Raw genomic sequence first — 24,242 nt, forward strand, 5'->3', positions numbered from 1 at the left:
TACCACCAATTGCCAAATAAAAATTAATTGAAATTTATAAGTATAGCATATATTTTTAATCTTTTAAAATCCTTTTTATGGCAAGAACCAAACAAATATTCTAGCAATATAAGCAGGGGTGTGGAAATGCACCAATTTAACAATACAATTTTAATGCACCAGTTACAGAATTTATTATAATAATAATACACTAAAAAATACAAAATAAAAACACAGCTTAGTATTTAATAAACTAATGAAATTTAATGAACCACTTAGTAATTAATGAACGCATTAATGAACACCAAAACAACTAATGTTAAACTGATTTAGGGCCAAATTTTAGAATTCATAATGCATTACTAAATGAAAAAAAAACCAATGCAATTGACTTCAGAGCAAATTTAAACCCCTCATTTGAAGTATAATGTGATTTTAATATTATGACATTAAATGGTGCTGCAATACATTATAAATAATAGTAATGAGGTCAGTTTGGTGCAAATCATTTATTCCTCTGGGATCATATTTGTTCTTACATTTTGTAAAAAATAGTTAGCAATAAAAGCTAGGGTAGGAGGCTGAAGTGAGGGGTAACAAATATTTTGTGTAACTGCATACAGTATATATACCATTCTTAGACACCAGAGTACGACGATGGGACCATTTCCACACAGAACAGTAACCTGAAATGACTTACTGTACAAAAACAATGCTCACTTTGGCACAACCCTCTCTGTGATCAATTGACAGAACATTCAAATGATGGCACCTTACAACAATGCTTTAAAAAAAAAAGACCAATCGTTAGGTTGGAAAACAACACAATGATCATAAACTGGTGTCACGACATTATGACCAGACAGAGAGCTTTGATGGGCTACATATTGATACATTATATCTTATGACTCAACATGAAGTAAAACTTTGTTGAGTTGCTAAAAAAAGTAAACAAAGTGGACTCAATTGATCATATGGACTAAGTGCAATAAAAAGTTCAGTGTGTCAAGCATTGGGAGCGCTGATCTAGGGGAGGTGCAAGTGATATTAGGGGGGCCATTTATGACGCTGTACACTGGTGTCGTGGGAGGTATTTGTTCAACAGCAAAAACTTTTGCTAAACCCATTAAAATAAGCTTGCAGCCCTCCTACAATACAGAAAAGGAGGCAGTCTCTTCAGCTGAGGTCAAACCGTGGCTTTAGAAGAAAAAAAAAAAAAATTGACAGACATTTTTAACACACTTCTTGAAGGAGCTTCTTGCCTTGGCCCTGCCCTTGATTCAGGTATAGGTTCAGGTTTAGATATGGGCCCCTCGTAGCTTGTCTCTTTGCTTGTAATGCGAGCAGGAGCGGAGGCATGCCGTGTGTCTAAGCGTTTTGCATCTCTTTGCCGATCTTGTAGCTGAGGATCTTGTTCCAGTCGATCTTGGTACGGGTGACGGGAAGCTGTCGGCGTAAGGCCTTGAAGGTGGTGTCAGACATGGTCTGGTAGTTCTCACTGATGGCCGTCTGGAAGGCAAACGACAGGAAATCTCAATCTATGACTTTTCGCACATCATAGATATGATCAGGTGATATAAAATAATTCATTTCTTCCTCCAAGACTAACATGCAATTGCAATGCTGTAAAATAATGACTAACCAATCATAAATCAACAAACCTGATATTCATTCTCAGCGTTTTTAATGATTTTGACAAACTCATTGGCAGTCTGTACCTCATTCTGTTGAAAAAGAAGAGCAAAAATAATTACCAAAAGTGGCTAATTTGCACACTCATAATTACTTCCAAAAGAATTCCAGAAACAGTATGTGTTTCTTTTAGAGTTTAATTTGTCAGAATTAAATGGATTTGCAGGGCAATTTCATATTTCTTTTCTCTTAACAAAACAGCATATGGCGCTAGTACAACATAAAAGGAAAAGGAAGAACATCAGGGCTGCGTTCAGCCCCGAAAAAACGGTGCAAAACGTTTATTAAACGGAAACGGTGATGCTTTGAACACCCTGTTCTGATAACGCAAGTGTTGCAACAATGGCAGCTGAGAAGGCTGAGAAGCTGTGTGTTCTTTTTGAAGAATTTTCAGAGCCTGATAAAATCAGTATAAATACGTGTTTAATACTGCAAAATACGCTCAATGTTACAGTCACTGCCCTTGCCGTCCAGAATAAAAGAGAACATCCCTATATCAAGTGAACAGATTTGTGGAAACTGTGGTTAATTATTGTGATCCAACATTTCAGGATGAAAAGACAAAAAATTCAGGTGAAGGATGATCCACTTCTTACCTCCGAGACTGTTATGATCTATATGACCTTATTATTTTTATTGTGAGTATTAGGCTTATTATTATTGCTGATCACTGCTGTTGTGCTATGATATTGTAATATTTACCATTATATAATCAGAGGAGCATAGAAAAGTTTATGAAAGTGTCACTCCACAATACAATAGCAAAATATATAAATATGCATAGTATTTTTATGTTAAATGAATCAGTGTCTAGCACACCTTCCTGAGGAAAGGATATGGAGCAGAATACATAGCAATTATTACATATTTAGACAGACTTAAAGAAGTTCCAGATTTATACATGTGCTCTTATTATTTCAGTTATTTTGCCTTTAATGTAAATAAACATGTGCAAACAATATACTTGCTCTTGTGAATTTATTTAGATGTTAATTACATTTACTTACAAATTCACCGTCATCATCATCATCATGGTGATATGGTATGTTACTATAAAACTCTTATGACAAACATGTCTTCTAATATCTTCAATTGTTGCATATACCGAGCTGCAGCAGACACATTAAATGACTTCATTTGGACCCATTGTGCGAGCGGTCTCTTTAATACCGTGTGGTTTATATACATGTTGCTGCTGATTGGGCTGACATTTTTGACACGATGTATCTCAAACCCCGTTGCACACCGTTTACAGGAAACATGTCGTTCAACCTGGAAACCTTAGCAAAACGTTGGGCACCAGTGTGAACCTGAACGTGCCCCAGGTGTTTAACTGATGCTTTTTCTAATTTATCATTCTCATGCTGTCGTAAGTGAGCATTAGGATATTGGGAAAAGGGATTTGTTTGAGCCAGCAGGCTGACTAAACTACATTCACAAAGCTATTTTAATTAATACCACTTTGGAAAATCCATTCGAAATGCCATTAAAGAATTAGTTCACTTTCAAATTAAAATTTCCTAATAATTTACTCACCCCCATGTCATCCAAGATGTTTATGCATTTCTTCCTTCAGTCGAAAAGAAATTAAGGTTTTTGATGAAAACATTCCAGGAATTTTCTCCATATCGTTAGTTTCAATGGACTCCAAACGGTAGAAGGTTAAACTTACAGTTTCAGTGCAGCTTCAAAGGGCTATAAACGATACCAGACGATGAATAAGGTCTTATCTTGCGAAACGATCGGTCATTTAAAAAAAAAAAAATATGTATATGCTTTATAAACACAAACGCTCGCCTGTTCTGCGATGCGCATTCGTGACGTAATTACATTGAAAACGTCACGCTTGACATAGGCGAAAGTATCGAGTCGGTGTTTACAATTTGAACGTGCGAATACTAAGTCAAACGCCGTTTACAAAAAAAGGGAGTTACAACTCAACGAGTTTACAAGGTAAAACAATGATGTCGGACGGTTTTGAACTTGGAGGAAAAGATGAGATGGAGCCTACGGCAAGCGTGACCTTTGCAACGTATGTGACGTCATGAACGCGCATCGCAGAACAGGCGAGCATGTGTGTTTATAAAGCATACACTTTTTTTTAACATGACCGATCGTTTCGCTAGACCTTATTCATTGTCTGGTATCGTTTATAGCCCTTTGAAGCTGCACTGAAACCGTATTTTTGACCTTCTACCGTTTGGAGTCCATTGAAACTAACGATATGGAGAAAATTCCTGGAATGTTTTCATCAAAAACCTTAATTTCTTTTCGACTGAAGAAAGAAATGCATAAACATCTTGGATGACATGGGGGTGAGTAAATTATCAGGAAATTTTCATTTGAAAGTGAACTAATCCTTTAATATAAACTACTGTTTAAATGTTTGGGGTTTGATAAGATTTTTTTTGAAAGAAGCCTCTTTTTGCTCATCAAGCCTGCATTTATTTGGTCAAAAATACAGTAAAATCAGTAATATATTGAAATATTATTACAATTTTACATATCTGCTTCCTGTTTGAATATATTTTAAAGCTGAAATTTCGAGAAGGGTATAAGGGTATAACTGCAGCCTGGAGATCTCCAAATGGCACGTAGATACGGCCGCCATCTTGGAACGGTATTTTTGACGTCATTCACCATACTGTAGGATCGCAGAAATCCATTGAGCCGTTCTGTGCATGATTGTGGCATCTTTCGAATATTCAGTGATTACTATGGTGAATGAGGTCAAGTTCACCGCTCCAATATGGCGGATGGCTTATGTATAGCTGCCCATAGAAACAGTCGCTGTAATGAGGCATCTAGTATATCTATGATTACTCCAGTCTTGTAGATCCCTTATACATTTAATTACTGTTACTTTTGAACAATTTAATGCATTCTTGTTGAATAAAAGAGTTTCTTTAAAAAGAAACTTTTGAACGGTAGTCTAAACTTAACTAGTAAATATCACTCTGCCATTCCAGGCAGCAACAATTCAAAGTCCAGAAAACAGATCATGTGACATCATGTGCTTAATCTATCAAAACAGCACAACACCCACTGTCAGCAGACAAGTCATTCATAGGGCAGTCGGCTGTTCCTTTATCAGGCAGGTTGTTTGTGTTGTACTGACTCATTAACAGGAAGCATACTCGCTCAAAACCCAAGCAGCTCAGGCTCAAATAACTTACAGAGATGATGAGAGACTCTTGAACATCCTTGTGGCTGACCAGCTGCACGTTGCCATCCTCATAGTAATGAACCTGGATCTTCAGCACTCCCACCACCTGAGCAGTGGGCTGAGAAATGGTGAACTTCCATTCCGATCGGCAGCGGCCGTTCCTGTATGCAGACAAATGGAGGAAGTTTATCGGTAACTGGTCTTACAGACAAGAAGAACGAGACTGATTGCATTTCTAGTAGCTATATTGTACTACAAAAGCCAATGTTGCATGCAATCCGTCATAATTCCTACAGTATGCAAAAACTACTCACTGTTTAGTTCCTAGAAATACACATGACATCTCAGTGTTTGTGCACATTGCTTAAAGATGATGTTCGTTTGTGCTGTTAAGCCATGTGTTGTGATATCTTAACGTGTGAAAGAGCCAAACTAGATTGTCAGTACTATGAGTAGGCGACTTTTGCAGTCTAGTGCACCTGTTCTCCATTCAAAGACACATAATAGTCTCTAGATACAGTAGGGTTATGATCTGGGTGGGGGCAGAGCTCATTCCCCACATCTAAAGATCATATATCATACTTGGAACAAAGCCGGTAACTGTGTCAGGCATACAGCCTCACGCAAAGCAAAGAGTGAACAACTATTATCCTTGTTAACATGTTAAGAGTATTAGTCAAAAGTCTAGTAACACATAATTCTGTTATTCCAGTTTAGTACAAGAGGATTTCTTTTAAACAACTTCAACGGATCCTGGGAAATCATACAATAATGTGTCACTGCCAGGGTTTTATCTTTAAAACTAAAACAATAAAAAGAAGTGTTATATGAACGTTAACTTAATGTATATATAATGTATTTTACGTCAGATTGTTGCCAAGGTTACACTTCTCTTTCACCTGTTTTAAGTTGAAGTACTAAAATAACTAAAACTGAAATTAAAAAAATAATAATTAATTATATATATAAAAAATTTTATAAAATCATTTTACTAGCTGACCAAGCAGCTGCTTACCTGATGTAAATAAAAGGCTGCCTTAACTTATTTCTGCTAATTTCCACATTTTAAAAATGATATCCATTACCATTTGAAATGATAAAATTGTGACTGTTGTGTTGTGACTGAACATATGAGAAATGTGATTTCGGGTCTGTTATGCAGGCTGATTTTGGGCCGATTTCTCCCCTTCCGACAATCCTAAGTAATGTCCCGATTATCTTGGTGGTTCTAAAGATTATCTTATCAGATTTTCCTGTTGTGTGAGGTGTGTTAAGAGTGACTGAATCTGCTCGGAAGAACATCGGAGGCGCCCCGATCGCGAATCGTAATGTGTGGGTGGAACCGCGAGGACACCACACACTATAGGAGCAAAACGGTTAAATCTAGGATTTTTTTCCCCTCATGTTTGTGGTCTCTCACATTTTGAAGATCTTATAAGGTTTTAAAAATCTTTTAGTGTGTACCCAGCATTAGATCACAAAACTTGCTCCTCCATTGAAAATAAATCATCTAAACATATCAATTTTATCACTGAGGAGCCATGTAAATATATTTTAACCAATGTCTGCATGAGAAGCAACTCCTGTCTAAATAGGGCAGAATTTATATTTTTGGTTATTAAAAATGTATTAAAATGTGTCCAAATTTTTTATTTGAGGTGCATCCCAAATCGCATACTTATGCACTATTCTATGATGTTTCGTAGAATAAATTGTGCGAGTAGTGCATTCACACTGAAAATTTTAAAATGAAAAGTGCACTTTAAATACCCATATGATGCACTTAAATAACCTAAAAAAAACTAAGTGTGGAATGTTGAGCACTTCATGCACTCAACCATCGCAGCTTTAATTACAAGGGGGAGGGGCTATCAGACTCTGATTATTAATGACAAAATAACCTTATAAAATTCATACACTACATGGTTGAGTACATAGTGTATAGTGCATCATTTGGGACGCAGTTTAGGCGTATGTGCTTGCTATTATTTTTTTTTACTTTTGATCAGAAATATAAATGAGGGACAGGAAATTGTGGAGGTGAGGAATGATATTGGTAGATGTTGCAGGTCAGACTCAAACCTGAGTCACTTGGATGAGCACCACTACTCGAATATGTGATTCAAGTCATACCATTACACGGAGAAGGATAAAGAAATTACCAGAAATTTTTGGGCTGAAACTGATGACCCTCGATACAAGCAATGATAGTTTGCTGTCCATCGATGGTTTTCCCATAAACCTAAAAACAATACAAGAATCTGTCTGCAAAAACGTTGCAAAAAACACTAAGAACTCGCTTTATTAAATGAGCTGTTCCTTTAACAAATGAAAATGAGGTCTAGTGAACTCACAGTGCAGACTCCAGTGGGGTAATGATCTTTGACGTACGCACTCAGAGCTTCGTCACAAGCATCCCTCCACGGCCTGAGGGCCGCCTCACCCTCATGAGACTGTGGGTCAGTCGCCTCTTTCCTCAGGTGGTCAAACTTGAACGACTGTTTCTTACGAGGGTCAAAAAAACGTCCGTGGCCGAGGTCTCCATGCTCTGTGATCAAAACCTGGAAGCAGTTCAAGTACAATTTAATACGACTCTTCTTTCCTACTGTGGAAGCTGTAGTTGCATATTTGGCAACTGATTAACATTATTCCAGAGGGAGAACATGTTTTTGACAAGAAGGTTAACAGTTTCTTTGGAATAACGTGGTACATCATGCACAATATGACTATGTGAATGTATGTTAAGAAATTAATTAGGGTGTATTTTCAGTTCAAAAGTAATTGTTATATTCACCTGATCTTCACTTCCATCATGTTTAGCAGGTGTGAACTGATCCATGTTGTACTGGGCAAAGGCACTGTCACAAACAGAAAACAATGCGTTTAGTGTAAAATCTTCACAATTTGCAACATTATCATTATCATCACGGATTAATGAGTCACGAAATTTGATCTAATTTAAATAAAGGGCTTTTGATAAAGCCACAGAGCTAAATATACCACTTCTCCATAGATCTATTCATATTGTGAAGGGGAATCTAAACTGAAAGAGACACTGAAAACTGGTTGTGTACTCATGGCATATCTTGAAAATAATCTAGATTTATATATTTTGCTTGCAGAAAACAGGTTTATGTAATGATAGTAAAATAATATGCATTCATATACTGTAATAAATACAAGCTACTCACTGAGCCGCCCCTTCCCTGAGCAGATTGTCATTATTGAGCAGTAGCCGCACATCTGAAACCAAAGAAAAGACGTCATGTGATATCATGAGAACATCATGATGTCAGACAGCAAGTCATATTCTGGCATAAAAATATAATGAAATTCCAGCTAACATACAGTACTACTGTTAAAAAAACCTGTGGACTGTAAGATTTTTTTTGGTTATGAAAGAAAAAAAACTTTATTCAGTAGGATGCATTAAATTGATCAAAACTGACAATTTAGACATTCATACAGACTTTTTGAGAGAAAAAACGTATAATGTTTCCACAAAATTATGCAGCAGCACAACTCATCATTGATAATAATAATTTACAAAATTTGAGCAGCAAATCAGCATATTAGAATGATTTCTGGAGGATCAAGGATCAGAGTAATGATACTGAAAATTCAGCTTTGCTTCACAGGAATAAATTACACTAAAATATATTAAAACAGAAAACTGTTTAATTGTAATAATATTTCACAATATTTACTGTATTTTCAATCAAATAAATGCAACCTTGGGAGAGCATAGGAGAATTCTTACACAAACATTAAAAAAATCTTACCAAGCCCAAACTGTCTGAATTATTATTATTTATTTTTGTATGCCTGTATATATGATGAATTCATATTTTACCATTGAAGACTTCGTTGAACTCTCCAGGGGGAGCATGGATGACAAAATTTGCAGCAATGCGGACCTGAGGAAACACAAAAGCACTTATGAAGAAAACAAGAGCGGTGTTTGCATATGCACAACTCACAACCGAGGTGTCAGCGTTTACTCAAACTATGCAGAAAACATCTAACACCTCAAACATCCCCCCAAAAACGGTCTCGTTCAAGAATAGGCAGAGAGGTGGTGTGCACACATCCAAACGATTTTTATGAACTACAGCCTAATGCCACTGTCACACATTTCCAGACTCTAGGAGCCAAAAGCAACTTAAAGAACACATATCAATTATATATTTGCGCTTCCTTTGAAAACAGGTCAAATGCTGCCTGAGATGACACACTGAGCCACTCCTTAGAAGGCTGCAGAATTGCGGCTTTTCTTAGCAGTGCACATGTAAGCATTAAGGGCCGGTGACATTGAGTCCAGCTCTGGCTCCATGGATGTTTCCCATTCTGGACCCATTCCAGCACTTCTGAATGTGGAAACCTCTACAGGCTCTGTCTTCAGTGACAAAAACAGACTAACAACAAACAAATACTGTAAAGACCACCTGTAGAGCATTCTGTCCACAAACAACTATAGTCACGCTGTAAAAATAAATAAATCACACTGGAAATGCAACATAATTGTTTAAATCCCACTGTAAGATCTTAAGAAAATCTGCCACTACTTATACATCATATAACAACTTTTAATTCTGTGTTAAGTCTAGATGTTATCTAGGATTCTACAGTTTTATTTCTCCAAAGCATTCATTGCATCACAGCTAAAATGGGTGCAACAAAATCATACTATTCTGATTAGTGCCATTTCCTATATTATGCTGTTAGTGATTTGCCACATATATGTTTTTAAATAATTTTGTTATCACTAAGACAAAAAGTATAAAGCATTGATTAAATGTTTGAAGTCAGTATTTATTATGAGTGACACTGAAGTAATGATGCTGAAAATTCAGCTTTGTATCACAGGAATAAATTATTTTAAAATACATTACAAAACAAAACTGTTTTTTAAAATTCTAATAATATTTCACAATATGAAGTATTTACCTTAAATGCAGCCTTGGTGAGCATAAGAGACTCTTCAAAAAACATTAAGAATTTTACGAACCCAAAACTTTTCATCGGTAATGGAAAAAAATGTGTATAGTTTCTATAAATATAAAATACACCATTATATGAACAGTAAGAAATAGAAACGGCCAGTAAATGACACAGCATCTGTGTGAAAAAAGTTTTTGTAAGTTTTTCGATCGGTGCACATAAAACAAGATGACTAAAATAATTAGCTATTCTTGTTTTCCTTGTCTAATCACATGTTCAAACAACCCTGATTACTGATAGGCAGTGAGGGAAATCAATACCTGTGCCCTGAAGCACAAAACAAGTTTTTGTCTTTATCCCCCACTGGTGTGCTGAATAATATAACAGTGGAATCTAAATATCACATCTAGCCAATCTTGAGCAGTTTGCAGCTGCAACACGCTTTCCACATCTAAGCATTTCTGAAATGCTTCTTTAACTGGCCTCAACACGACTATTTCGATTTCTGCGGAGGGGCGAGTCCGCGCGTTAGAACAGCCCTTTCCTCGCATCGGCTCTGCAGCAGAGGGTGGGGGCCACAGACGGGAAGAGCCGCTCGCATGTAAGAGCATGCAGAAAGAGGGCTGGGTCTCCAACACTCAGCTGAGAATACAAACAAGACCAGGAGCTGAGGTTGGGCCCCTGTTTATAGTGCAAGAAAAACACTTCCCCTTGATCTCATTACATTAATCTAAAACGACAATTAAAGGTAGCCATTTATACATTGGATACTATTAGAAACAAATACATAGCAACACAGGAAAACTGATCTTAAGTTTTTGTATGAAAATTAACTGTACCAAGTAATGTAACAAATTATAAAAAAGTGCATGGTCGCAAATATATACGAAAATATTTTATAATGTTGTCTTAAGTGATTTTTCCTGATTTACATGCACCAGTCCGAGCCTCTTCTAATAGTCCGTAAACTCAGTAATACTTTCAATGTTGATGTGAAACCGCAAATATTATCTAATAGAATAAATTTTCCACATACAGTAGTTAAGTATTAATAATATGAATCTCTAATCTCAGTCACTATCTACACAGTTACACGTCTGAGGGAAGTGCGATCATGATTAGATCGAGTTTCAGTTAGCTTGCTAGCTTCCTTAGCACGCTGTTCATCGCGGATTTTATAAACTCTAAAACATCCAATGTGCGTAATAACATTTATGACATGTTCGTGACAATATATAAGTTGTACATATCCCAGTAACAGAGGAGGGAAGATAAATCAGGAAGCCTGAATCGATAATCACATACCTTCTCTTCGTCGGAAAGCTGTTCCTCAAAGTCCGCCATCTTGGCTCAACCGGACCTGCCCTATCGAACTGCATCACGGGAAAACCATCATCAACATGACAAATGAGTTCAAAATTCCATATTTACACACTTAACGTTATATTTAGCTACTGAAGTTCGGTTTTTACCACTTTGTATACCATATGAGATTTAATTTAAAAAAAAATATGTTGTATGTAACTTAAAAAGTTATTCATGTTTCAAAGTCTTTGTATGAAAATTTATAATCCTTTAGACGATTATACAGGCATATAATCTGTAGAAGTTTTGTTTTGTATCCTGTTTATGCTCTTGAATTTCTATTATATATTGTATGTTGCTCTCAATACAAAATGTTTTTAAAAAGCATCTCTATAAGTATGATATACCAAATATTTATGCAAGTTGCACTTGTTCATAATACTACTATTATAAACTAATTTACCTTGTTTTAACTGTTCATATTTAATGCCTAAATTTCCATTATATAATCTACTCAATAAATATTGAATCTGGCCATATTTGGTTATGACTACAAGTTTGTCTAATTTGACGGAAATAGAGATGTCTAGTTTCTAGTTTCTAGATTTACCAATGCTCACGGAGTTTTGAATTAAATAACCCCATCCAGATAATTAACTATCCATGAAAACTGTCTCTCCTCTATGGATCTTATGTAACGCAACAGATTTAGGGAGTATCGCTAAAGAGAGTTTCTAATTATAAACGTTTATGACTGGTAACTACGTAATGTTTGCAAAGCATTGACTCATTTTGATGCTTCTTTATGCATTGGCATTGTTGGAAGAATTCAGCATTTAAGAAGACAAGTAATTTAAGTAGTGAAGAAACTGCCAGAGCTCCTTCGTTTGAGACCCAATGCGACAATTCACTGATGTACCCTTGCTTGGTCACCGTTAGACTGCGTGCAGTCAGTTTCGATTCCGGAATCGCCTAGTCCGGATAACATCCCAAACTACTGACATATAAACAACAGCACAATGCCTTCTCTCAGAACATCATACGAAGTAGGGCTTGATTTCCTGGAGTTTCTGGGGCAGAGGATCTCGAAAACAGACAGAAACGAGCTTCAGGATATTTACAACTTTGAGTTTAAAAGGTTTGCCACAATGACTCAAGAGTCAGCTGCTCAGTATCTGGCATATCTGTTTTGCAAGATTCATTCATGTCAAGTTTTGCTTTATTTTATCTTTGTATCTACAAAGTTTGGAATAAAAAACATAGTGTGCCATTTGTAGACAAGTGTTGTGTGTGTGTGTGTGATATCACTGTCCAGGATCTGCACTGATGCAATAGCTTTGTTTTTCTAGGTTTAACTCAGTTGCATGTGATTGTTTCCCTTTTTTTTTCTTTTTCTTTTTTTTTTTCAGGGATGGAAGCAGAGAACCCAAATTTTCCAATGTGATCAGTGCCTTATCTTGTTTTAATAAAGCCAGTATAAGGCCTGGGAAAGTTATTTTTCACTGGAAACCAAAGGTGAAATCAAATGAACATGTATTGTGTCTTTAAGTCCATTTGTCAAGAAACTCATATTGCATATTTTCATTTCATCATTCCCCTCCTCTGACAGGTGCGTGTGTACTACTGCGATCAGTGGAAGTCTTTCACACAGCAGAAAACCAGCACATCGGCCCCAGCATCCTCTTCCCCCAAACCTGTCCTGACCCCGAAGAGGAAGCTCGCTTCAGAAATCCTCAACAAACTCAGAGTGAAACGGTGATCATCATCAGAGATATAATCTGCCTGTTTGAACAAAATCGCCTTTAAATACATGATGCATGTGTGAAAGATTAATAATATGAATGTTATCACAGGTATCACATCTTATCGGCACATTTTACTTTTGAAACTCATTGTTACGTGTGTTTCTCTTTCAGAGCTGAACTCATCAAGGACAAAGGAGGTGTTGAAATAACCTCTGACCCCAATGCCACCAAAGGGAAGGTTACGTTCATCATCAAGGAGCAGGGGAAGCTGTTTGTGGTGAAGTTTCACATCGTAAACCGTGGCGAGAACTGTGTGTACTTCACATACTACACGGCTCTGCACAAGATGCGCTGCTTCACTCTCATAGATGAGAGGAGAGTGAACCGTGTTTCTCCTCTTCTCCTCTGTCCAGGTAAAAAAAAGAGACCATCATCTAACGCAGGGTTCCTCAAATCTTACCCTGGAGGTCCAATCTGCTGCAGAGTTTAGCTCCAACCCTGTTCAAACTCACCTACCTGTGATTTTCTAATGATCTTGAAGACTCTGATTAGCAGCTCAGGTGTGTTTGATTAGGGTTAGAGCTAAACTCTGCAGGAATGGTCCAGATTTGAGGATCCCTGATCTAACAGATAGATAGAAAGATAGATAGATAGATAGATAGATAGATAGATAGATGTTCAAATTAATTTAAGATGCTCACAAAAATGTCAAATTGATGTCTCTCTGCTAGGTGAGAGTTATGCCGTTGAAGTGCATTACAAAGTCCACCACCATGGGCACTTTCCAGCCACCATGTACTTTGAGTTCTGTCCAGAGGCAGATCCTCCAGGTTCCGCTAAGCCCTTCTGTGTAGTCCGAGAACTGGAGGCAGTGGTTCAGACTGGACTAGCTGAGACACTGGGCCCAGAGAGTCCATATAACCCCAAAAAGAACAGGCGACTCCGACCGGAGAAAAGGATTGTGGAAGAAGGGGTACCACCTGAGAGGTTAGATCTATCTATCTATCTATCTATCTATCTATCTATCTATCTATCTATCTATCTATCTATCTATCTATCTATCTATCTATCTATCTATCTATCTATCTATCTATTAAGGGGTGGCACGATACATGTATTTGTACCGAACTGTCACGGTACAGGCATCTCGGTTCGGTGCATGAGGCCTTACAACGAATACAGGCAATTCACCCTCAATCCAGAAGGGGGGCCGCAATAATGCAATGCTGTTTGATAACCACCAGCAGAAGAACAGCGAATGCCGTGAGTTGTGCACTTGAAAACAAAGCCCCCTAGACAGTGACCATGTGCTGAATCTGAACGTGTCTCTCACATAGACTGACAAAGGAGTATACTTTAAAGGCTTGTGCACTCAACTGTTTGCAAAATGGAGAATTGTGCTCGTGTATTCTACTTCTCTCATTCGACACAAATCCAAATATTCCATAATATATCCATATTTGCGATGTAACTTATCTGAATGCTTAACTATTATTTATTATGTAAATTATAGGCTTTGTACTTCAGTCGCATTCCAACGGTGACACAGAGGCGAGTGCGCTGATGTTTGTATTTTATTTTGATAAAGTACCAACTTTAGCAATGCTGGAATGGATGTGTTTTGTGTGTGTGTGACGCTGTTTCTTTATACCAGCAGAATCAACTATAAACACTTATCGTCTTAATAATGCATCGCTGTATAAAGGTCTGCTTTTATTTGTGTACACTCACAATGAAAACAAAACATTGTGCTTTTATAAAATAAAGAAAACAAACAGGATGTTGCTTTCTGCCATTTGAGTTTCCTTTCTGTGAACAAATTAAGCCTGTCTCAAAAATGAACTGAAACTCGGCATATATAGGCTATTACCTGTCGCACTATCTATCTATCTATCTATCTATCTATCTATCTATCTATCTATCTATCTATCTATCTATCTATCTATCTATCTATCTATCTATCTATCTATCTATCTATCTATCTATCTATCTATCTATCTATCTATCTATCTATCTATCTATCTGTCTGTCTGTCTGTCTGTCTGTCTGTCTGTCTGTCTATATAGTATCTGTCTGTCTGTCTATCTATCCATCTATCATCTATCTGTCTGTCTGTCTATCTATCAATCTGTCTATCTATCAATCTGTCTATCTATCCATCTGTCTATCTATCTGTCTGTCTGTCTACATAGTATCTGTCTGTCTGTCAATCTATCCATCTATCATCTATCCATCTATCCGTCTATCCATCTGTCTGTCTATCTATCTGTCTGTCTGTCTGTCCATCTGTCTATCTGTTGTGTTCAATATTGTTGAATCACTCTTTCTCCCATTGTATTTTTCATAGTTCCATCACACATACTCTGAGGATTATGGCGAAGTTGAATCAATATAAGTACCCATTCTACTTGAAAGAGTTGGCCAAACACAAGCTGGAGGACTCTGAGCGCCTTTCACCCCCAGCACGACAGCAACTTCCCAGAGTGAGGCAAGCAAGCATGGACTCTTTTAGAGCAAGGAAATTGTGTTGAACTGATGTACTGAAGTTTAAAGTTAGCTACCCAGCTCTCTCTCTGAGTATGCATCTGTATGTTCTCAGGCGAGTGCTGGACAGTCAGCTATGCATGAATAACTACACTGAGCGCTTTCACCTCCTCCTACACCTGGAAGAGATTCAGATGGAGGTGGACATCAAGAAGTACGATCTCTACGGCAAGACCATGACCCTCGATAAATCAAACAAAAAGTTGCTCATTCTCAAAGTGAGTGAAAAGTACAATTATCTAACACCAGATGTGTTCTTATTCATGCCAAATGGATTTAATTTTTTAACTACTTTGTCTCTGTCTTTTACTCAGGTACCAGGGGTGGCAGAGAACAGACCGTCTGTACTACGAGGAGATAAACTGAATGTCTGTCTATCGGAGGACAGGAGCCAGCCCATTACTGTCTATGAAGGCTATGTCCATCGTGTAGAACTTGACAGAGTTAAACTCGGCTTCTCCAAGAAGTAAGAAATTTGAAATATTACAAACAGTGATAACATGATACGTAGCTTTCTTGGATAGTAACCACACTGTAACATGTTTTTGACATGTTTTTGTATTAAATACCTCATTTTATATATATACACTACTGTTCAAAAGTTTGGGGTCAGTGAGATTTTTATTTATTTATTAATTTTAAAGACATAAGTGACTGTAAAGACTTTAATAAGGTTACAAAAGATTTCTATTTCAAACAACGTTGTTCTTTTTAACATTCTATACATTAAAGAATCACTGTTTCCACAAAAATATTAAGAAACAACTATTTTCCATATTGGTAATAATAGGAAATGTTTCTTGTGCATCAAATCATTAGATTAGAATGATTTCTAAAGGATCATGTGACACTGAAGACTAGGGCTGGGCGATATAACGCATGCGCAACTCGTCAGTACTGCGGCTCCGTGTATTAAATGCCGCTCCATTTGAAAACAGGTGATGGGGATTTAGCAAATTGTAGTCCAAATGCCTGAAAAATAATTTAAAACTACTAGTAATAAGATTGAATGGCTTTTCACTTTTGACCAACAGGTGGCACCTTTATCGTTATGGTATGTTCTGTGTGAGGTGACAATGGTACACACAAAGTTTGGCGTCAATATCCCAAAGCATTGCAGAGATACAGCCTTAAGTGTCATTTTGGCATCATGCCTCAAATTCGTTGTTGTGGTATGCAAAAGCGGTTTTGTCTATTAACACGAAATCCGTAACTTTTGGTCAGCATGGTCTGAAGAGGATATGATTCGATTTTGGTGAAAATTGGACCAACGGTCTAGGAGTTCGAAAAAGTAGGTTTTTAAAGAAAATCAAAAGGGCAGAGAGGAAGTTTGGCTGACTATGGCAACATTGGTATCACTGTTCTCAGCATGACCCAAGAAATCTATTAATACCAGTCTCATTACAATAGGCAAAATTCACAGAAAGCTATTAGCATTTATTTGACCTCTCATTGTAACTTTTGACCACAAGGTGGAACTGTCTACTTTCAGGTCATGGTCTCCATGGTACACATAAAGTTTCGTAATGGTACACCAATGCATTCGTAAAATATAGCATTTTACATCATAATGCTCTATTATAGTCAATGGCAATTTCATGTTTTGTTCAATTATAGCGCCACCAAGAGGCACAATCCCGCCAGATTTTTTTATGTATATGCCCATACATATTTGTGTCAAATTTGGAGAAAATATCTCATTTGATTTAGAGCTATAGACATATTTGTATATGAGTAAGATTACTGACTGTTGACTTTGTTTGCATTTTTGTTCAAGATTTCAAGATTTTTATTTGTCACATACACACTTATACAGGGTATAACCAGCAGTGAAATGTTGTGCCACTTACTATCAAAATTTTGGCAATTGGGCATTAGCATGTAGCCGGCACGCTATGTTTTCAAATTTCCTACAGTGGTTTCGTGTCAATCAGAGTAACGGTTTCTAAGATATTGGCAAATGTTTTTTAAGCGCTAAAATGCAACGTAGCACAAACCATAAGCCAAAATCTGGCAAGTTTGGTATCGTTGGACTCGGCAAGGATTCAGGAGTCTAAAAAGGTAACACCCGTAAAAAAAGGGTCAACCCCACCCAAAGTTATAAGAATGTGAATATTTGATTTTACCACTAGGTGGCGCTGCTTTGAAATATCTCAGGCTGATGACCCATACAAAGTTTCGTAAAGATACGTCAATGCGTTCATAAAATATAGCATTTTACTACAAAATTCAAAATGGCTGACTCGCAAAATGGCTGACATGGGAAAATTATGGTTTGACTCGGCATGATGCACCGAATCTAAAGATAGAAAGTTTTGTGAATATTTTGGCCAAACCATTCACAAGTTATCAGCAAAAATAGCCATTTTTCATATCTCCTTACCACTAGGTGGCACAGCGCCGAAACACTGCAGGTAGCATCAGGTCATGCTTGTTATAACACACACCAAATTTGGTCTCAATACGCCAAACCCTTGCGGAGATATAGCCTCAGATCCATTTTTGCGTCCTTTTCGGCGAATTCGTTAGTGTGCTATCTGAGAACGCTTGGACGAATCGACTTGAATTCCATCACTTTTTGCCAGCATGGTCTGAAGATGATCTGAGCCAATTTTGGTAAAAATCGAGTTTGAAAAAGTAGGTTTTACAATTAAAAATAGCAAAAAAAACTAAACCTTACGATTTTTTTAATTTTGGTGTCAATTCGACTCGGCATGAGCCAAGGATTCAGAGGAAAAAAAAATAATTTTGTAGCTTACGGTTCAAAAGTTATTAGCCTAAAATTTTTGAAACTTTGGACAAGTGGTGGCGCTAGAGAGTTTGAGTTAGAGACTCCAAACTTGCTATGGTTAATGTTGGCACTGTCCTCTATCAGTGTGCCAAATTTGACAACTTTCCCGCAAGGGGTGCTATGGGCTGCCATAGACGCAATGGCAGAAGAAGAATCCTAACGGTTTCAATAGGTGCCTGCGGTGCTTGGCCCCTAATAATACTTCTTAATAATAATTATAGGCCTATAATAATTATAAAACTTTTTTAAGAACATGAACTAACGTCTTTGGCTCTGTGTGTAGGCTTCTCCAGAAGTTTGTCAGCAACATGAAGTTCGATGTGGAGTTCAACATCAATCGCTTCCCCATAAGGCTTCAGCACAGGGCAGTGGAGCTCGCTGGCCAGCATGGACTGGGAGATGTGCTGTTCCCCTCTGATAAGGACACTGGACACACAGCACTACCACACCTCAGGTCTGCATGCACACACACTCACACACATCTGTTTATGGACAGCTACAGTACATGCGCACATGCACATATGTTAGGAATTTCCTCTGAGATGATGATTAGGAATACAAAGTAACCTCACAAGTACAAACTGTAACCTTAGCTGTGTGTTTCCCTCAGTAAAATAAGAAAATAAATAGTGGACTTGGATTTGGCCCTCACTCTGTGTGTTTTTGTCAAACCCGTGTTTGTTCTGTAGCATGTTCAATAAAGATTTAGAGAACAACCCTGAGCAGAAGGCGGCAGTGCAGCACATCGTGTCGGGCACATCCAAACCAGCACCTTACCTGATCTTTGGACCCCCTGGCACAGGCAAAACTGTCACAGTGGTGGAAGCCATAAAGCAGGTAAAGGCAATCATAAGGACTACTTCAATCATGTGTTTATTACAGCCTTAAACAACCATGTGACACATGACTTTGTGTTTGTTTATTGCTTCCAGGTGAATAAATCCAAGGCTACAACTCATATCCTGGCCTGTGCTCCCTCAAACAGTGCCTGTGACCTCCTGTGTGAGAGGTTATTAGGATATGTGGACGGCCATCGCCTCTACCGACTCTGTGCCCCCAGTAGAGACCCACGCACTTTACCGCAGAAACTGCTGGTAAGACATACACATGGGCAGTGTCTGGAATGACATACTACCATTAATCGTATTTATTGTATGTAGTATAGATCGTGCACAAAAGGATGCATGGAATATGCAGATGGTAACACCAGCACACTGCACAGAATACTCTACCCCAATGACTCAACTTTTCGCCTTTTGTTTGAATATTATATAAATTATAATGTATTACTAATATTTACATATATAATACAAAATGTGTTATAATTTATATTATATATGTAAATATTATGAATACATTATAATAAATATATATATATATATATATATATATATATATATATATATATATATATGTAATGTTATTTTTTTTAATATGTATCTATCTATCTATGTTCAATAAATTCACTCAAATGAACCAAAAAGGTGTATACCTAAATATAGTATATTAATATTATTTATATACTACAATGTAAAAATTCAGTCACATTTATCAGAGATGTACTGCTAAAATATCTCAAAATAATTGTCATGCAAATAACATGTTATATATTTCCATCATATACATATATTCTTGTATCTGTTCCTTACAGAAACACAGTAACTGGAATGAGGCTGAGGACAGCTTCCTGCTCCCATCTATACAAGCTCTGATGGACTACAGTGTCATTGTTGTTACTCTGGTCACCGCTGGAAGGTACAGCATTGGTAACATTAATATAGCACCTGAAACTCGGTCCATTCTGGTTGTGTGCAGTACCATAATAGTCCTGTCATATTCTCTCAATTTACTTTGTGCTAGCTGGGATGTTCTGCTCTGCTGGCTAAAAATGAATATCTATTTGTGTGTTCTTCAGGCTCGTGACAGGAGGTGTTGGTAAGGGTCACTTCACACACATCTTCATAGATGAGGCCGGACAAGCCATGGAGCCTGAGTGTATCATCGGGATTGCGGGTAAATGAGGAAAGGTTGGGAGAGGAGATTGAGAACCTGAATTAGATGAACAGATTGTACATTTCTACACTGCGCTTTCTCTCTCTGCCCAAGGTTTGCTCGACCCTGAGAAAGGCCAGCTGGTTTTGGCCGGAGACCCGAAGCAGTTGGGCCCCATTCTGAGATCTCCACTGGCACAACTTCACGGAATGGGTACTCAAAGATGTTTCATGACTTCCATTATATTTTGCATTTATTTCTTCTTCTTAAACTTAGCTATAGTTCAGTCCGAAAATGATATTTCTGTCCGGACCACTATCATCAAAGATGATTGATAATTAGCATATAGTTTGGATTGTCGGAATGGTTCTGTTCTGGACAAGAACTCCCTGCGCATCCTTGCAGCCTAGCATGGATGAGAGCAGGGAGAGCAGCGATAACCCCCAAGGGTAAACAGAACAGAACCAACAAAAGTATTGCAGATTTGTTAAAAAGTTCAGTAATTTTATGTACACATTTTTGAATTTGTCTGATTCAAAAGAGAATCAGAAGGCTGGATGCTGACTGACAGAGGAGGAGATGGGGATGGAGGAGGGTAATTTGCTATTGAGCAATGCGAAGACTGCTGATAATACTGACGACCTTATATACGGATGCTTAGATAGGTGTCGTATTCCTATAGGTAGATGGGGATCAGCTGAGAGTCAGCTGACGCGAGCTTGACTAACGTGACCTGCCAGAATTAACGCTACGCTCGATTTTTCTTACCATTTAATATGAAACAGGTCAGTCCCTCCTGGAGAGGCTGATGAAACAGAACCCTCTCTATCAGAAGAGCCAGGATGGTCATTCTGGATTTGACACCCGCTTCGTCACCAAACTTCTGCGCAACTACAGGTTCTAATCTTATCTTTCATCAATTTTTAATGTCAAAAGTGATGACGGATCACTTATTGTCAAGTTCGTCTCGCCCCATCCCAGATCTCATCCCGCCATCCTCATGATCCCCAACGAGCTCTTCTATGAGAATGAACTGCAGGTGTTTGCAAACGAGATGGAGCGGGAGGCCTTCTGTCGCTGGGAGCATCTCCTTAAGAAGGTACCAGACCACTACACCACAACTTTTTTGTTTGATAAAGATGTAGGAAGCAAAAACATGTGCTGGTTTTGTAGATAATTGGATGTCCAAACAGAATCAGAACGAAAATATACTGAACACACTGAAATATGTAAATCAGCGTGATCCTGTTTCTACATTCTTAAAAATAAAGGTTTCATTTTTGGTTCCTTAAGGAACATTTTAGTGAACAGTTCTTAAAAGAACAATTTTAAATCTAAAGAACCATTTTTTATTATTAGGAACCTTGAAAGTTTCCATGGATGTTTTTCATGGAATCATAGATGCCAATAAAGAACTAAGAGTGTAGTTGAGTTATCCCTGTTTTTATATGTGTCACTTTTCAGTAGAAAGCTGCAAATGTTGTACAATGAATGAATAAAGCACTTTTCTTGTTTCTGTAATGAACAGGGATTTCCTGTCGTGTTTCATGGAGTGATGGGGAAAGATGAAAGGGAGGCCAACAGTCCTTCATTCTTCAACGTGACTGAGATCGAGGTCATCGTCAGCTACCTCAACAAGATCATTCAAACGCAGGGCAAGAAGGGCCTGCCAAAACTCAGCACCAGTGACATTGGCATTATCACTCCTTACAGGAAACAGGCAAGACTGAGAATGGATCTTTTTACTTTGAGTTGTAAAAATTAGCTTATAATGAGGAATTAATAAAATGTATAATTTTAATCCTATTGGATTAACATTTGATTAAACACTTTTTATAGCTATTTTATGCAGAAAGAAAAAGTAAAAAATATATATTATAGAAATAAATACCCCTCTATACTCTTTAACAAAATGTTTTATTTATTTAGGTGGAAAAAATTCGGAAAGCTCTGAACACTGTGGCAGAGTTGAACAAGTGGAAAGACATCAAGGTTGGCCTGTGATTTTGATTTATTTATTCATTTTTTTCTCCATCTCCGAGCTCATTTATGAGTCATTTGTGCTGTTCCTTATTTGGTTCTTGTAGGTGGGTTCAGTGGAAGAGTTTCAGGGGCAAGAGAGAAAAGTAATCATCGTTTCTACCGTCCGTAGTAGCGTCAACTATGTCAAGATGGACCAAGACTTCAACATTGGCTTCCTCTCAAATGAGAAGGTCTGTAGTTCATTTCTATTGAATAAGTTGGTTTATATACATATATATGTACACTACTGCTCAAAAGTTTGGAAAGGTTTTTAAAGGCTGTATTTATTTGATTAAAAATTCAGTAAACAGTAATATTGTGAAATATTATTACAATTTAAAATGGATGTTTTATATTTTAAATCTAATTTATTCTTGTGAAGCAAAGCTGAATTTTCTAAATCATTACTCCAGTCCTCAGTGTCACATGATCCTTCGGAAATCATAATATGATGATTTGATGCTAAAGAAACATTTCTTTTTATTATTATTATCAGTGTTGAAAACAGTTGTGCTGCTCAATATTTTTGTAGAAACCGTGATACATTTTTTCAGGATTCGTTGATGAACAGATATAATATTACTGTCACTTTTGATCAATTTAATCCATCCTTGCTGAATAAACTAATACATTTTGTTTAAAATAATCACACTGACCCCAAACATTTGGTCATAAGTTTATAAAGTCTGAACTAGAGCGACTAGTTGGCATTTGTGGAATTGAATAGCGGTTGTTTTAGCTACAAGAATAAAAGTTGAAAAGTTTATCACAGAAGCTCATAATCAGAGCAGTAGAGGTCAAACACATGTTTCTGACCATCTGTTTGGATGCCATCCTGTAGTAAAGCCCTTTTGTTGCCCACAGAGGTTTAATGTGGCCATGACCAGAGCCAAAGCCTTGCTCATCGTGGTGGGAAACCCAGTCATCCTAAGCAAGGATCCTACTTGGCAGAGGTAATGTATGTTCCTCTAAGCTTAACCTGCCACCAACCCAATGGCAAATAGTCTTAACGCCTACAGGCCACTTACAAACCATTTTAAATTTGCAAAACCATTTCACCACAAAACCACCACTTACAAAACCATTTTGAACTTCAAAACCATCTGATTGGCTGCCAACGTCTTTTATAACATACCAAATTAGTATTTCTTATGCAAAACAATGACCTCGCTTTACACTGGCCACATGCCCAAGAGAAAAATCTCCCTGTTTTTCTTCCAGAAGCACTACACGCCGGTTGTGGACTGTGATTGATACTTGATTGTTTATTTGTGGATTTGAAAGTGAAACGAGTTCTGTTTCATTTCAGGAAATGGTTGCAAAATGTCACACTGATATCTGTATGGAGTAGTTCATTAACGTGTATTTGTTTGTGTAGGTTTATCCGGTACTGTGAGCTCGAGCAGGGCTACACTGGCTTCGACTACAAGGATGCAGAAGGAGAGGAGGATGTGGTCAGCCGACTGGCGTCTTTAAAAATCAGCTCTGATGGTACGCAGCCTTATGTAACACTTTCAGACCTGAAGTGTAACTATATTATGTGCTCGTATGACTCATTGCGTGTTTGTGTCTAGATATAGACGAGAGCCCCCTACAGCAGCATATGCATCCGGAGTGGAGATCTGAGCAGTGAGGACCAGATTTACAACAATCAAATGAGACCAGAACAAATGGGAATTTGATTTATTTTTAATCGGTAAAGCAGTATTGACAAACTCATTTTATTGCTGATTTCTGCCTGTAAAACAATGCAGATGAATGATTCAATTGGTAATTCAGCAAAACAGTCCGTTTATACACTACTGAGTTAATACTGGACAGATTGTAGCACTTGTGCAATCTGATGTAGATTAAAGATCAGTCGCATCATCGCTTACACTAGTCAACACAGTATTTTTAGTAATGCTTCATTTATTACATAAATTAGTTTTATTTTTCTTTATCACTGAAAATGCAGATTTGCGTATTTCAAATGCTTTTTAGCACTTTACTGTAGCTCTTTAATTAAAAATGTTTCTAGCAAATAAAGGGTCTTTTTTATTTTAAATGACTATTAAAATATAAT

At 37.4% G+C, this 24,242-nt stretch overlaps 2 protein-coding genes across 2 annotated transcripts; one reads left to right on the forward strand and one right to left on the reverse strand.

Annotated features, from left to right (window-relative positions):
- Positions 1–36: 36 nt before the first annotated feature.
- LOC306845247 (F-actin-capping protein subunit alpha-1) lies at positions 37–11,151 on the reverse strand. The gene is made up of 9 exons (XM_079377935.1): positions 11,084–11,151; positions 8,691–8,754; positions 8,029–8,080; positions 7,632–7,695; positions 7,192–7,398; positions 7,000–7,079; positions 4,848–4,998; positions 1,641–1,703; positions 37–1,488 (listed from the first exon to the last, which is right to left on the reverse strand). Exons 1-9 carry the CDS (start codon positions 11,120–11,122, stop codon positions 1,348–1,350), a joined length of 861 nt encoding a protein of 286 aa, XP_079234061.1. The 5' UTR covers positions 11,123–11,151; the 3' UTR covers positions 37–1,347.
- Positions 11,152–12,020: 869 nt separating this feature from the next.
- Positions 12,021–24,242, forward strand: mov10a (Mov10 RNA helicase a). Its single transcript, XM_079377934.1, has 22 exons — positions 12,021–12,221; positions 12,493–12,598; positions 12,693–12,838; positions 13,000–13,241; positions 13,560–13,815; positions 15,176–15,316; positions 15,428–15,590; positions 15,687–15,838; positions 18,447–18,617; positions 18,853–19,000; positions 19,096–19,257; positions 19,815–19,918; positions 20,079–20,176; positions 20,270–20,368; positions 20,941–21,052; positions 21,137–21,254; positions 21,684–21,875; positions 22,085–22,147; positions 22,243–22,368; positions 23,042–23,130; positions 23,556–23,668; positions 23,752–24,242. The coding sequence occupies exons 1-22, from the start codon at positions 12,103–12,105 to the stop codon at positions 23,808–23,810; spliced, it is 2,979 nt and encodes a 992-aa protein (XP_079234060.1). The 5' UTR covers positions 12,021–12,102; the 3' UTR covers positions 23,811–24,242.

Source organism: Barbus barbus (assembly GCF_936440315.1).
Source record: "Barbus barbus genome assembly, chromosome: 25".
NCBI lineage: Eukaryota > Metazoa > Chordata > Actinopteri > Cypriniformes > Cyprinidae > Barbus > Barbus barbus.

Excerpts from the sequence above, each read along its gene's own strand:
- LOC306845247 (XM_079377935.1), bottom strand. The coding sequence starts at position 11,122 with ATGGCGGACTTTGAGGAACAGCTTTCCGACGAAGAGAAG. Across the intron at positions 7,696-8,028 it reads CTCAGGGAAGGGGCGGCTCA|TGCCTTTGCCCAGTACAACA; the intron begins GTGAGTAGCTTG and ends TGTTTGTGACAG. Across the intron at positions 4,999-6,999 it reads TTTCAGCCCAAAAATTTCTG|GAACGGCCGCTGCCGATCGG; the intron begins GTAATTTCTTTA and ends GTCTGCATACAG.
- mov10a (XM_079377934.1), top strand. The coding sequence starts at position 12,103 with ATGCCTTCTCTCAGAACATCATACGAAGTAGGGCTTGATTTCCTGGAG. Across the intron at positions 20,177-20,269 it reads GTGTATCATCGGGATTGCGG|GTTTGCTCGACCCTGAGAAA; the intron begins GTAAATGAGGAA and ends TCTCTGCCCAAG. Across the intron at positions 23,131-23,555 it reads AAGGATCCTACTTGGCAGAG|GTTTATCCGGTACTGTGAGC; the intron begins GTAATGTATGTT and ends TTGTTTGTGTAG.